The sequence below is a fragment of the Crotalus tigris genome, unplaced genomic scaffold, assembly GCF_016545835.1.
Source record: "Crotalus tigris isolate CLP2741 ecotype Arizona unplaced genomic scaffold, ASM1654583v1 scf7180000017968.19369539983:2297261, whole genome shotgun sequence".
NCBI lineage: Eukaryota > Metazoa > Chordata > Lepidosauria > Squamata > Viperidae > Crotalus > Crotalus tigris.
The window spans coordinates 112,230-128,419 of NW_024096750.1; the positions used below are offsets into that span (position 1 = coordinate 112,230).

The window sequence follows — 16,190 nt, forward strand, 5'->3', positions numbered from 1 at the left end:
GAGACCCTATACTATTTCACACAAATGACTGTCCAATGTGTTCTTAAAAAGCAGATGAAAAACAAATGAGAAGTGAGGTGGAATCAACGTCCTGCAGATGAGTGCGGACATAACCTTGAAGAAAGAATGCAAGGGCAATTACATAAATATCTGCTTAACCATAAAACAGATGAACTAATGTGAAAGAAACTCAAAATTGACCTACCTTGGTTCTCTTCTTTATAAGATGAGGGAGAAAGAAATTGTCATGTTTTCACAATTCTGTAACTATGCTCTGCAACAAAAGAAAAGAAAAAAGAAAAGAAAAGAAAAGGAGAGTTCCAACAGTTGTTGTGGAATCCATTTCCTGAATGGCCAATTCTGAAGAGCTGTTAGTCCTCCCCTTTTTCCTTTTTCAAATGGTTCTTACCTCTTTAAAAATGAATTAACATATTTTAACACTCTTGTTATCTGTATATCACTAAATGTCGCTTTTCAAAATAGCTTTTACCAGATGAGAAACTTGCCCCCCAAAAATATGGTGATAATCAAAATTCCACATATAATTGATTCAAACCCACTTTAAAAAAATATTAATCTCAGGAATTGAGCACAGAAATTAGATGCACAACCCCACCCAAGTATGTTGATAATTATAGAAAATTCCTTCATCATATATTAGCTATTTTCATTTATCCACTAGAGTTTCTTTACATATAAAGGTGATGAATTAGAAAAACACATCTTTATAATGTGATATGTTTATTTCAAGCTCAAGAATCCTATATAAATATATATTTAAGTTACTTTAGAAGTAATTTTGAACTTCTAAAAATAACGGCATTCTTGTTTCTTATGTTCTAGTGGTGCCAAGAAATCATAGCTTTCAACAGGGGTCTTCAAACTTGGCCCTTTTATGATTTGTGGACTTCAATTCCCAGAATTCCTCAGCCAGCATGCCTGGCTGAGGAATTCTGGGAGTTGAAATCCACAAGTCATAAAAGGGCCAAGTTTGAAGACTCCTGGCTTACAAGGTAGAGGGCAGGGACAAATCTTACCAATGATAGATGTTGAGGGACTCAATAAAAAAAACCTCTGAAATACTATTCCAGGGAAATATTTTATACATGAAATGTGATAAGACAAACTATAAATGTATTGAAAGTCTTTTGGCATACCCTAAAAACCTCAGTTGCATATAATGAAGCTGTTCCACATTCAAGCTATTAAATATCATATCACCACAAAGTGTGTGATGTGTTTCTATAGGGAAAAAAAATCATTGAGTTTGTAAGAATACTCCAAGCACTCTTCTCACTTGTTTGTATAAATTGCTATTTTATTGATATGAATCCATTTTTGTTCTGGAAGAGGCCAAGAGTAATCTTTCACATGCTATATAAATATTACTTCCTCTAGTCTTTTGGGAATGAAAGACAATGAATTTGAAAAACAAATGTTCATGTCCTTCCAACAGTAGAATTGAACAAGGGTCACAACAAAATGTTATGCTGTGGGCACAGGCATCTGGGAGCAGCGTAAAAATGTCAGTTTGGTGACCATGCTGAATGTAAAAAGGGGGCAATTTTTTATTTGCACAGTCAAAGCTGGACTTCCTTTACTATTTCTTGCTAACATGTCTATATGGAGATGCACTTTTTCATTTCTTATTTAACAGACTCCCAAAATTCCAAACTAAACATTTAGTTTTCATTGCACTGCATAAGTTCCCTTCCTTTATGGTTTCTTTCCCCTGCAATTTCCTCTTTTGGTTCTGCATTTAGGCAAATCTTGGAGTTCTTCCTAGCCTGCTGTGAATTTTTTCTTCTTCTTAGGCTACAACATTAAATATTTTAAGCTATTGTCTAGGACAGGGGTAGGCAACCTTGGCTCTTTTATGACTCGTGGACTTCAACTCCCAGAATTCCTGAGCAACATGGTTCAGCTTGGAAACCTCTCCCTTTCCCCTCAGCACGGCTGGCTCAGGAATTCTGGGAGTTGAAGTCCACAAGTCATAAAAGAGCCAAGGTTGCCTACCCCTGGTCTAGAACATGGAGATGAAGTTTGCTCATAGAGAAATATTCCGTCAGCAAGAGGAAGTGTGAGAGCTTTGTGTGGATTCTGACCTCCCTTTTTGCACCATGAGCTACTTTTGACTGCAGTTGCTGAAAATCAGTTTCATGGCACAGTTTCCACCATTTTGAGCTAGGAAGAATAAGAAGCTACACAAATTATAGTGCAACCCTAACAAATACTTCATGTTATGTTTTAATAAACAAATCCCCACTCCTTCAAAAATCCCAGCCTGCCAGCACTATCTTAAGTTGAAACGCTTTGGAGTTTTTTTTTTCAGAATCATAGGACTACAGATGCAAGAGTCACAGACAGAAAATGTCCTACATACTTTCTAGGCCCCCTGATGGGATCTGGACTGAGAAGCTCAGTGTCCTCTTCCTCCAAAATATGTTGCCCATTTATAGGAAAGCCTACCCCAGTCACAACGCAACCAGAAATTTAAGGTATCTCCTTCTGCAGGATCTTCACTCGGACAAGCCTGAAGCAGAAAATATTCTGCAGTTAAGAAGAAATCCATGCATATTTTGCAACTTCTGACCACACCCTATGATTTTTAAAAATGTAAAAAGTAAATATTTGTGTAATATGTATTTTTCTCCGTACATACTCCAAAAGACCAATATTGCCACCCTTAGCTAGATTTGTCTATTCTATTCTAGAAATGATGGTTTCAAAGAGATGAAAGCATCTTATGAGTTGGTTTTTATATAATAATAATAATAATAATAATAATAATAATAATAATAATAATAACAACAACAACAACAAAAACAACAACAACAACAATAATAATAATAAAGTTGGAAGGGATGTTGGAGGTCATTTAGTCCAACCCCCTGCTCAGGCAGGAAACCCTATACCATTTCAGACAAATGGCTATCCAGTTTCTTCTTAAAAACTTCCAGTGTTGAAGAATTCACAGCTTCTGGAGGCAGGTTGTTCCACTGGTTAATTGTTCTAACTGTCAGGAAGTTTCTCCTTAGTTCTAGGTTGCTTCTCTCTTTGGTCAGTTTCCATCCGTTGCTTCTTGTCCTGCCTTCAGGTGCTTTGGAGGATAACTTGACTTCCTCTTCTTTGCGGCAGCCCCTGAGATATTGGAACACTGCTATCATGTCATCCCCTTATCCTTCTCTTTGTTAAACTAGACATACGCAATTCTAGCAACCATTCCTTTTATGTTTTAGCCTCCAGTCCTCTAATCATCTTTGTTGCTCTTCTCTGTACTCTTTCTAGCATCTCGACATCTTTTTTACATTGTGGTGACCAAAACTGGATGCAGTATTCCAAGTGTGGCCTTACCAAGACATTGTAAAGTGGTATTAATACTTCACGTGATCTTGATTCTATCCCTCTGTTAATGCAGCCCAGGACTGTGTTGGTTTTTTTGGCAGCTGCAGCACACTGCTGGCTCAATGTATGTATTGTCTTTTGTATGCACATATTTTGTATGTCACATAGCTACCTGATAACTGGTAGCTGAGAAATACAATCTTCCCCAACAACTTTCCCTTGAAGGCAAACTCTAGCCCAATTCTAGGTTTAGATTACTCGTTATTTCTATGCTACATATATGGCAACTGTGGCTCTGGGTAGGAAGATTCTTTATTTCTTGGGTACATTGAGAATCATCTTAGTCTTCACTATGAATTGTGAATTTATTTGTCTTTAAATTGAATAAAAAATAAGATATAAAGTGTAGGTTCTGCAACATAAAACGGGAACACATGTCTCAAAGTATAATATATACATCCTATTATGAAAATCACGCTAAACTGCTTGTTTACTCAGCAGTTATTCCAATATCATTTAAAAATCACATTGACCATCCTATATGATCCTATACCATGGGAAGCAAACTGACATAAATTCTGTAGCAGAGGACTCTGAGGATTGTTGCATAAGTCACCATTAACACAGATATAAAACATCACATGGTTGATGGCCAGAAATGTTACACTTAGCAGTAGTTGGGTGAAAGTCCCAAACATGTTTTTTTTTCAAGAGGCAACTGGACTTTCTTGTTTTTTCTTTGAAGACGTTTCGCTTCTCATCCAAGAAGCTTCTTCAGCTCTTACTGGATAGTGGGGAATGGAAGGATTTATATCCCTTGCAGACAGCTGGTCATTTGCATTCTTTCAGAGAGTAGACTTGGGTTAAAGAGTAACCATGAAACCCAGGGCTATATATTAGGGCCAAAAACAACTGAAACCTTCCCAAAACAATGGAAGAGGAAACCACATTCCTATTATTGCAGAGGAAACAAGATGGATGTGTTCATCTAGTTCCCAGGAATGGGATCCATTCAAGTGACTTAAAAGCCTTTCAACTAACATGTTCAGAACTATCCAGTTCTTTTGTTATAGCTAGAGGGAGTATGGCATGCATCAAGAACACAAGTGGGAAATTGACACCCGTCAGTAAGTCTGTGGGAGATGTAGGTCAAAAAAGTCAGTATGGCAATCTTGACTCCGTGACAGGGCCTTCCACTTCTTTTTTAACACATGTTGTATATATGACACAGGGGTGGGATATAAATCACATGATCGCTGTTGCTATCCTGACTTTTGACGCCTTCCCTCTCCTGGACACTTCTGGTCCCAACCCTATTCATAGTCTCCGATAATGCTAAGCTCTTTTCATTCTGGACTAGGACTCCTGCAGAAAGCTTGTACAGAGGACATATAACAATAAAAGTTGCAGTTATATTTGCCTATGAAAAAGCTGCTTCAGATTTAGTCATCAAATATATTTTAAAAAGCAAGCAGAGCAAACACCGTGAGAGTAATATTTCTGTTTTGTTTTTAAAGACTTAAAAAATGTTCTTTATGAGTGATACATACTGTACTATATAACTAAGAATCCTTTAAAATGTAAGTCCTACACACTTTCAAATGTAATGAAAATAATAATAAAAAAATACAATCTGTTGCTTATACCCTCCTCTTTCAAACTAATTGATGCCCATTTGAATTTCATTGCTATTGGAAAGTATTATGGCCAACTTTTGGTAAATACCACACATAAGAATCACTGCATAAACCATCCAGAAAGTTTTTTAAAAAGTTATTTGTAATATGTGGTAAGTAATCTTGTACTAATGTGTTTTTGCATTTCCACTAAGTGGCATATGCAAAATGTATGAAAGATATATACAAACGTAGTTTAATGCTCTTATGAAAACAGATACATTGTTTTGTTCTTCAGCACTTATAAAGGAAATTTACAATTGAGTAGGCACAAAAAGAGTGTAATCAAATTAGTTTCCTGTTAGCTCAAAATATAGCACTTCTTCATGAGTAATCATTCCACAGGAGTAAAATTATACAATTACACAATGAAACTTCACTGTGGCCTTTAGGGCAGAGAACAAAATAAAACTATAATAAAATCTATAAACTTGTAATTACTAATAAAGCTAAGAAATAGACTTAAAATGCGATCATATTACATAAAAATAAATTTAGTAATAATTTAGTACATAGTATATAATTTATAATAATAATAAGTTGGAGTAAGAGGCAAGATGGCACCCTACTAACGACCCTGCATGAACTCTTGCAGCTTCATTTTAATGCTGTTTAAAACTTATTATAGTGAGGAAATAGCATCTCTTATTACAGTATATCTGAAATTTCCTGGCAGAGAAAAAGAGAAAGGAATTAGACAAAGAAAAGAGAGAAGAGGAAGGGAGGGGAGGGGAAAGGAAGGGAAGAGAGGGAGGGAGGAGAAGGGAAGGAATAGGAGGGGAGGGGAGGAGAGGCAAAGGGGAGGGAAGGGAAGAAAGAGAAGAGGAGAGAAGGGAAGTGGAGGGGAAGGAAGGCAAAAAGGAGGGGAGGGAAAGCAAAGGAGAGGGAAGGTAAAGGAAGAAAAGAGGAGGAAAGGGATTGTCTGACTCAGGATAATAGACAAAAGGAAGCAGCCTCACAAAGGCAGCACTGGTTCACAGAATTCTTTCCAAGATAGCCATACAATAAAAAATATATATATTGTATATTCCGGCGTATAAGGCGACCTGGCGTATAAGACGACCCCCGTCTTCGGCGCCGAGTCGCATGCCTAGAAAGTCATTTTATATGCCAGAAACTACCGTTATTTCCGGCGTATAAGACGACTTGGCGTATAAGATGACCCCCGTCTTTGGCGCCAATTTTAAAGCTTGCGAAAGTCATCTTATACGCCGGAAAGTACGGGTATACCTGTTTTGAAAAATTCAACAGCAATAAAAATGGCATCAGAACATGACCAATGCTTTAGGCACTGATAAAACACTTATTGTGGTTCAAGTTTTTTATAAAAAATATTAACACCTTTTGGAGTTTCCCCAAAAGGCTTGAGGAGGATGAACAGATTTTTGGTGAGTGAATTAGTGGTGGAAAGAACAGTGGAGTAAAGACAAATATCATGGTTGAATTTTCAGGTTTAGTGGTGGCGAACGTGATGGAAGAAGGCCGATGAATAGGCCAGCAGAGGTTCTTGTGTGTGTTAAAGAGTGCAGAGGAAGGTGGGTGGGAAGGGTGTGGAATGTGGTAGATGGAAAGATCTGAGTGTGAAGGAAAAAGGATGGAGAAAGGATGGCCCAGGAGGTCACAGGTTTATAATCAGGGATTGTGATTGTGGAGTGGGAAAAGTAATTGTCCGTCTGAAGGAAAAAGGTACTCTAACATCATTCCTGGGCTATACTGTATCTGAATTTTGTATGGATTTTGCCTAAGGTGAATTTGATGGTGATGATTGTGTTTCTTGTTTTCATTCTTTAGTTCTCTGTAATTCTGCCTGCTTGCTGCCATTTTTCTTTTCCAGTTACTGATGCCATGTCTTTTAATTATGTATAGATCTATTGCTTTGATGTTGCATTTTGAGATGTTTGAAGTTTTGGATAGCACTATGATGAAGTATGTATTTCATTCCCTGTTGGGAAAGCTGAGGAGAGCACAGATTACCCAACTGAGAATCCTTTTCCATTTCACTGACGGCTCTGGGTGGATCCTTGTGGGTTGTTTGTTTCTGTGGATTGAGCAGGTCTGAGAGCATTGGAGGGTGCAGAAGGAACTTAATCCATGCTATATCAGGCCCAGAAACCTTCAGAGCAAGTTATCTTCTCCGTTACTCATCTTCTGCTGAGAAAAGGTTCAAGATCTGATGGGGACAGAGTAAGGACAGACTGCTTCCAGATTCTTCTCTTTATTTATTCAGACCAAAAAATGGTTGAGACCAGAGTTGTCTTCATTTCCAAGAACATATGCAGATCTCCAATTGTATGTGCTAGGAGCGGCAAATGCTATACATTTTCACTTGTCCTTATTCCTTCTTTTGTTTCATTTCTTGAGAAACGTTCAACTATGAAAGAAAACTAAAAAAATGCTTTCGCGTTCTCTGGATGTTTTCTAATCTGTTCATTTCTGTAAGCTTTTTGATTAATGATTATTTTGTATGGGCCTCTTTCACAAACAGTCATTTTTACAACACTGTTCTCATGTGTATTTTTGCTTTGCAAAGTGTCCTATGTAATTCTCTGAATATAAAAAAAGCACATTTTTATTTAGAAAATGTTATTTTGTCTGCTTTGTATATTTTGAAGGGGAAGAGAATCAAAAAACCATACAATAATGTACTAGAAGATATAAAAATATTTTTTTAGAAAAATCTGGTGAAATAGTGCATTTCATATGTCAGCCAATAAAATTAGGTTTTTACACCCAGAAATATATTGCAATACCATAAGGATGAAATGTTTGATAATATCAGCATACAAACCTTGTACAATTATGAGAAATGTGGCATATTACTGTGCTGTAATTCTCTAAAATGCCGTGGGATAAAGAATATTCATGCTTCTTAAGTAGCAGAAGAAGCCTATATAGCAGTGGTGGTGAACCTATGGCACGGGTGCCAGAGGCGGCACTCAGAGCCCTCTCTGTGGGCATGCATGTTGTCGCTCTAGTCCTAGGCCTTCAGCAGGATTTTATAAAACCTTTTCGCTTTAGGCCTCTGCTGCCATGTGCAAAAAAAAAAAAAGTTCAATTAGTCAATTTCAACTTCTTGCGGGAAAAAAAAGTTCTTGCAAAGTTGGAATTGATTGATTGAACTTTTTCAGTCCCACCCAGTTTGCCGTTACCACTGCAGCCATGCCACTCAATGGGCCATACCCAGCCAATGGGCCACACCCACCCAACACCCAACGATGCATAAGTGGGTTTTCAGTTGCAGTTTGGGCACTCAGTCTCTAAAACGTTCGCCATCACTGCTATACAGCAAAAACCTCTCCAATTCCATTGGGGAATCTAAACTAAAAGAAGTCCAAAAGAAAGAATCCACAGACACGACAGAATTGAATTTACCTCAAATGATAATGTGATATTTCTTTTCCAGACCCCAGAAGAGTTAGAAGATGTATCTGACCTTGAAGAAGATCATGACGCCCACAGTCGCACCAGTATTCAGACAGAAGGAAAAACTGATAGGGTAAGTAGGGAAAAAACAGGATGCCTACACTCTGTTTCTTTAAGTGCTTTGAGTTAAATTGGGAATTAGGCCAATATATTACTATCTTCTTCAACCAGTTTCGGTATAAAATATTGTTACAGCAAAACAGATGCATAATGAACAGGAAAAGATTGAAAGTCTAAATATTAAGTGATTAATTAAATTTGCCTACTCAAAATACAGAACTGTTATATTACATGAGTTTTACTTTGACCAGCCAGCCTAAAAAATGGATATTATTATTATTATTATTAAGGAGTTTCATAGCCTACTACACATTTAAATGAGTTTCAAATGATTTTAATATTAGAAGTGCCTACCAGTGGGAAGGAAGACGTTCATTTCGTGTGGATTTTAAGGAGACTGATAAACTTGCACTCTATGAATTAACTCTTCTGCAATGCAGCAGCCCATATGCTGCATAAAAATACTACATTAGGAAAAGTTGCATTAATAATAAACAAATTATTATATTAAATAAAGTTACAATATACATACATACATACATATAGACACACACACATAACATCATGCATAATCTGTGATTACTGAGAAATGGAAGGGTATCTTGCAGATAGCTGAATAGGCTAGGTTTTCCATTTTTAAATGGTCTATCTAGACCAGGGGTGTCAAACTCGCAATGTCACATGACGTGTCGCAACGTATCCCAACTTTTTTTCCATTGCCAGCAATGGGGTGGGCACAGTTTCACCCTGACACATCTGGCCCACAGGCCGACAGTTTGACACCCCTGGTCTAGACTCTAGACCAGTGGTTCTCAACCTGTGGGTCGGGACCCCATTTGGGGTCGAATGACCATTTCACGGGGGTCGCCAAACAAGGCTGTCCGCCATTTTTCCCCCTTTTCTTTGGCCATACCCCTGGCACCCGGTGATGTATAAGTGGTTGGGGGTCACCACAACATGGGGAACTGTATTATGGGGTCGCGGCATTAGAAAGGTTGAGAACCACTGCTCTAGACAGTCTGTGGCCAGTCCGTTGAACAAGTCCAACAATTTACTTACCTTGGCAGCATTATAGAGATTAGAATATTAACTATTGAATTGGAATGGCAGTGGCTGTGTTTCAACACATGTGCCCAATTTTCTCTATGGGAGCCATAAGCATTATCACAAAGATAAAACTCTTTAAGAATGTTATTACACCAACTGCTGTATACACTTATGAAACATGGAAGTATACAACCAAGATGATTAAACAAGACTGGCGTCCAAAAATTGCACTTTGTTGGATACCTACTGGAGGAGAGAGAAAATGAGGCCAGCTTCGGAAATTTGGAACCAAACACTTAAATAAGTTTTTAAGATTATTAATGTCCGTTGGGATGATACCGAAGATGCTGCGAATGAGCAAAACCATTGGGAAACACTTGCCAGTGTGCTCTGCACAGGACCTGATGATGATGGTAATGATGATTTAGGCAGACTAAATAACAAAACACGCAGGTTTCTATTTTGGTCACCAATCACAAAAAAGATGTTGAGAGTTTGGAAAAAAATCAGAGAAAAGCAACTAAGATGACACAAGGCCTGGAGACTAAAACATACGAAGAACAGCTGCGGGACTTGGGTTTGGCTAGTCTAAAGAAAAGAAAAAATAGGGGTGACATGATAGCAGTATTCCAGTATTTGAGGGGCTGCCACAAAGAAGAAGGGTCACATTATTCACCAAAGCACCAGAGGGCAGGATGAGAAACAATGGTTGGAAACTGACCAAAGAGAGAAGCAATCTGGAATTAAGGAGAAACTTCCTGACAGTGAAGACAATCAACCAGTGGAACAGCTTGCCTTCAGAAATCGTGGGCGCTCCATCACTGGAGATTTTTAAGAAGAGACTAGACATCCATCTGTCTGAGATGGCATAGGTTCTCCTGCTTGAGCAGAGGGCTGGACTAGAAGACCTCCAAGGTCCCTTCCAGCTCTATTCTATTCTATTCTATTCTATTCTATTCTATTCTATTCTATTCTATTCTATTCTATTCTATTCTATTCCTGTTCTGTTCTGTTCTACTCTATTCTATTCTATTCTATTCTATTCTATTCTATTCTATTCTATTCTATTCTATTCTATTCTATTCCTGTTCTGTTCTGTTCTACTCTATTCTGTTCTGTTCTATTCTATTCTATTCTATTCCTGTTCTGTTCTGTTCTACTCTATTCTGTTCTGTTCTGTTCTGTTCTACTCTACTCTACTCTACTCTACTCTACTCTACTCTATTCTATTCTATTCCTGTTCTGTTCTGTTCTACTCTACTCTACTCTACTCTACTCTACTCTACTCTACTCTACTCTACTCTACTCTACTCTACTCTACTCTATTCTATTCTATTCTATTCTATTCTATTCTATTCTATTCTATTCTATTCCTGTTCTGTTCTGTTCTACTCTATTCTGTTCTGTTCTATTCTATTCTATTCTATTCTATTCTATTCTATTCTATTCTATTCTATTCTATTCTATTCTACTCTACTCTATTCTATTCTATTCTATTCTATTCCTGTTCTGTTCTGTTCTACTCTGTTCTGTTCTGTTCTACTCTACTCTACTCTACTCTACTCTACTCTACTCTACTCTATTCTATTCTATTCTATTCTATTCTATTCTATTCTATTCCAGGATCTGAAGAAAGAACTGGAGAGGGTTTGAAAAGTAAATGGTAGGAGCACTCAGGGCTGTGACTCCTAAGCAGGGAGAGTGACTCCAACAGATTTCATCTGAGCTCTCTGTCCAGAAAAGTGCAGTTCTAGTGACAGCTGAGATCCTGCACCAAACCCTCTCTTCTTAAAAGGGATTATTTTATTTATTCTCTGAACAACTATAGACTATAAATATTCTTAAACTGCACTTTTGTTATGCCTCACCGACAATAATCATAAAATATACCAAATCATTGTCACTGCAGTTTATTTGAACAATGTACAGCCTTGTTTATTTAGAAATTAGAAAAGGAAATAAAAACATCATAAATGCATATTTAAATGGCTATGACCTGACAACTTGGGAGTAATTTTGTGGTAAGAAATATAATCAACTCATGCTCCAAATATTATATCCAAAGTTAAGACACAGTTTTGCTTGCAAGTCTACATTGCAATGTTATTTGAGAGGGATGCATGATGTTAATGAGAGTATCAAATTTTCCCAAAGATGTGCATGATTATTTTAAAAAGCTAAGAAGTCTTTCCTTAGAACAGGGGTCTTCAAACTTGGCTTTTTATGACTTGTGGACTTCAACTCCCAGAATTCCTCAGTCAGACTGGTTGAGGAATTCTGGGAGTTGAAGTCCACAAGTCATAACAGGGCCAAGTTTGAAGACCCCTGCCTTAGAATATAGTTGATTTCTCCTCAGGTTCAGAGCTTTGGGGAGCTCCAACAGCCTAGTGTTGGTCAGTTGAGCTGTTTCATATCTTAAGTCTTTCCAACCTTCAGCAAATTATTTGGTTTATAGAGAAGTCATTATTTTTGAGATACCAGTGTTGCTGTTATTTCTTTTTTTGGCAACTCAGAGCTTACATATTGCCTCTGCTTTTCAGCTTTCCAACTGACTAAATTCTCCACAGAGTTTTATACTTATTTTCCCCCCATTTCCTCCATTCATAGTCCACAACATTTACATGGCATTTATTTATGTGTATTTATGTATATTCAAATAATACAGATTGTGTGATAATAATTATCAGTGAATACTTGTGATTATAGATATGAGATTCAGTCAAATGCTTCTGGTTGAGCTGCTAAGTTTCCATCTGCAGCCACGTTCTTGAAAAGATATCCCTTTTTTAAGACTTCATTTTTTTAGGTTTCATAGGGTCATTTCAGTGTCTTGTTTGTGTTTGGTCATTCCTTCTGTGATTTTCCCCTTGACCATTTAATTGACCATCATTAAATCAATCTGATTTACTATGAGGAATTCACCACAGTACATGGTGATGCCAATTTCAGGAGAAGAAATCTGTTATCTTCTTTGTTCATTTGACTTTAAAAATCTATAATAGGTAGCCTAGAAATGATACTGAGGAAAACAGAAAAAGTCTGTTTCACTAAAAATTCACGTCTCCTGCAAGTATAGCATAATAAAACACAAAGTACATTGGAAAAAAAGAAAAGGAAATGGACAGAATAAGACTGCATAATTTCCCTGAAGGGGGATTTCTGATGTCTTGCTGCTAGAGGATATCTGAAAATCTTCCTGTGAAATAGAGACACTCCTTCAGGAAAACAGCACAGTTCTTGGCCATTTGATCTCAGAGCTCCAAACAGGCAAAAAGTGAGATGATTCTTTAAAGTCTTCTTAAAGCCTCTTTACGTTTTGAAGCTTCCTATCTTTGTTCATGTAATATCCATGGGCAAAACCAGAAATACGTAGATCCTTTTTCCAGATGCAAAGCTGAAAGGGAGAAACTGAATCCCGATCCTTGTTTTCGAGGGAGGGAGCATGTTCAAATAAAGAAATATATGTTATATGAAGGGGGGGAAAGTAAAGACTGCTTTTTGTTCTGCAAACAGGAGCCTTCGGAAAAAGTGAATCATTTTACTTCAGACTTCCCTAACTTAGAATTCCCCTGTTGGTCATGGATGAATGGAAATCTTTTAAATGGCTTCTAAAGAAACATCTTCCTGAAATTTATCCTAACTGACTTGTGACTGAGCTTGGAATAGGGCTATTCAGGCTGCAAATAGAATGAAATACCAGAATGAAAATAAAAACAACATTTTAATCTGAGCTTAAAGTCCTTTGATAAACTATGTAATTCAACCACATGGATGTATCATTTGAATAAGCTTTATTTATCTTCTATAGTTCCTTAGGACACATATGATAAGGGATATAAGAAAAGATGCGGGTAGAACATAGTCTTAGGCACTTCAGATCATCCAGGATTATCCATTCCTTAACATAGAAAATTACCAAAAAACTCAGCATCAAAAAGAATAACCCAGTGTTAGCATTCCTTCAACAATTGTTCCTAGTTAATTGGTTGATTGGTTTAATGTCCTTGCATTAGATCAGGGATGGCGAACCTTTTAGAGACCGAGTGCCCAAACTGCAACCCAAAACCCACTTATGCATCATTGAGTGCGGTGTATGGCCCATTGATTGGGTGTGGCCCATTGGGTGGGTGTGGCTGCGGTGGTAACGGCAGCCTGGGTGGGACTAAAAAGTTCAATCAATCAATTCCAACTTTGCAAGAACTTTTTTTTTCCTGCAAGAAGTTGAAATTGACTGATTGAACCTTTTTTTTTTTTTGCACACCGTGGCGGAGGCCTAAAGCAAAAAGGTTTTATAAAACCTACCTGAAGGCCTAGGACTGGGGTAACGACACGCGTGCCCACAGAGAGGGCTCTTAGTGCCGCCTCTGGCACCTGTGCCATAGGTTCGCCACCACTGCATTAGATCATGACATTAATTTAAAAAATCCTGTATAATAATCTTGGGTCCAATATAATGCAATTACAACAACTCGTTAAGAAAACTACAGGGACATTATGTTATTTATATAAACCCTTTATAATCACAGAATATAATCTTATAATATAATGTAATCTTGTATCCAATATAATGCAACTACCAACTAACTCTTTCAGAAATCTATAGGGATATCATGTTATTTATATAAACTGTTGGGATCATAGATTGCATCTTAGTTAATATACAAGAGCTTACCAGTTTGCTATTCTCTCAAGTAATTAATAATACTTTCTAATTTTAACCCCACATAAAATAACACTGAAGATGGATTATAATTTCCACTGCTCCAAATCACATTCATATATTAAAGGGGTTAGTAAAATGCTTTCAAGCTAAAATTGTAGCTATATTTATGAAACACTTAATCATGCTTATTTATATTTTGGGGCATTTTGAATCCAAATCCTACCTCTTATACTTTATTTTTATATCTTAACACTAGCTGAAGCCTTTTATAAGAAAAAAAAATGATGAGATAGCAAAAATCAGAAGCCTTGCAGTGGCAGACTCTGCTAAAGCTTTTTGGCTTTCAAGGAGAAACTATATTGGCACTCTCTGGATTAATGTTTATTGTAAAAACACTAAATCTTATCACATTATATTGATTGAGAACATTAAATAAGCACCTCACAAGTCACAAACATTCATTTGGAAAGGAGAAGATGAGCCAGAAGACCTTTTTTCATCTGGAGATCCTTAAGAGATACACAGGGTGGAAGGAATGTAAAAGCAAATCAAGATGTCAACCATGATCACACAAAGTCCTGTGTGTCACACATATGAGGTGTCTGTAAGGACCCACCCCACTTTGCATCTTAAGAAGACAGAACTCTTGGAATAATTCTTCCAACAGGAATCCTTTATTAAGAGAAAATGGTTGCAGGCATGCTAGACAGGACTTGGGATCCAAGCTCTCCCATTCAAGGTTTTAAGGGGTTCCCCAGTAGTCCCACCCAATCAACCCCCCTTCCAGTGATAGTTTCAAGTATCACAATTCCACTCCCTTTCTTCTTTCTTCCGTCTGGATGGAGACTTCAGATAACTACATGAAAGGCAACTTCCCTCCTTTGGTATGTTAACGCTTCGAGGTTACAATAAACACACATTCAGCATTCAGCTCTTTGAAGTGTAAAGAAGGAAGTGAGGGCCATAAAGCCCCTTTGTTCTCCCCCTTCTCTCCCTCTTATGGCAGAATCCAGAGAAGGCAGAATTGGGAGTTTCTATATTTGATAATTTAAAGATGAAATATAATTGGATTCTGACAGTGTCGTACATATGATGCTGCATAAAAAGGGGAGGGTGATCATCGCATAGTGTCAGTCCTTCAAGGTAGGTCAGGCGTAGAAGAGGAAGGGATACATTTTAGAATATAAGCGGCAGGGGACTCTCCATAACTGAACAATTCTGAATAGAAGACTGGATGCTTCTTTATTGAAGCAGGCATCTTCAAATGAAAGGCCATTGGGATCATTGTCCTGGTAACTGGGGAGAGGGCAAAAAGTCCAGCTTTTTAGACAGATGGACAGAAGGTGAAAACTTAATGAAAATATGTTTTTAAAGATCCCCTACTGCAATATTTGCCTGCGTGTGTGCCTGACCACATTGCATGGAGTAAGAGTACGCAAGCTTACATTCAGGTTCTAGTGCAGTGGTTCTCAACCATTCTAATGCCGCGACCCCATAATACAGTTCCCCATGTTGTGGTGACCCCCAACCACTTATACATCACCAGGTGCCAGGGGTGTGACCAAAGAAAAGGGGGAAAAAATGGTGGACAGCCTTGTTTGGCGACCCCCGTGAAATGGTCGTTCGACCCCAAATGGGGTCCCGACCCACAGGTTGAGAACCACTGTTCTAGTGCATTTGGTTGCTTATTTTGTAGATCAGAAATATATGTGATATAAAAATTTAAATGGTGAAAAAATGTGCTCGTCAGACCTGACCAGGCATGGGGAATCATGTCTTTTGTAGGTGTTCGGAATTTTTGTGATCTGTAGGTACGTGCAGTAGGTGCAAGGCTCCTTCGAAAAATGTTTCCATTGCTGGAATACTGCTTTTATCATAAGCAATCTGTACTGAAGATGCCACAGTTCCTTTCCGCTGAAAGCATTACAATCAGAGTTAAGACCGCACCACAATTAAAATTAGAATTAGAATTGAGC

At 37.7% G+C, this 16,190-nt stretch overlaps 1 protein-coding gene across 1 annotated transcript in view; it reads left to right on the forward strand.

Moving 5' to 3' along the window:
* The window catches only part of LOC120308928 (catenin alpha-3-like), a gene marked incomplete at its 5' end in the record, with an annotated part of 213,393 nt that overhangs the window by 105,584 nt on the left and 91,619 nt on the right, over positions 1-16,190 (forward strand). Inside the window, one exon of the mRNA XM_039345637.1 lies at positions 8,425-8,517. Within this exon, the coding sequence (XP_039201571.1) occupies positions 8,425-8,517 (93 nt within the window). The remainder of the gene's footprint in view (positions 1-8,424; positions 8,518-16,190) is intronic.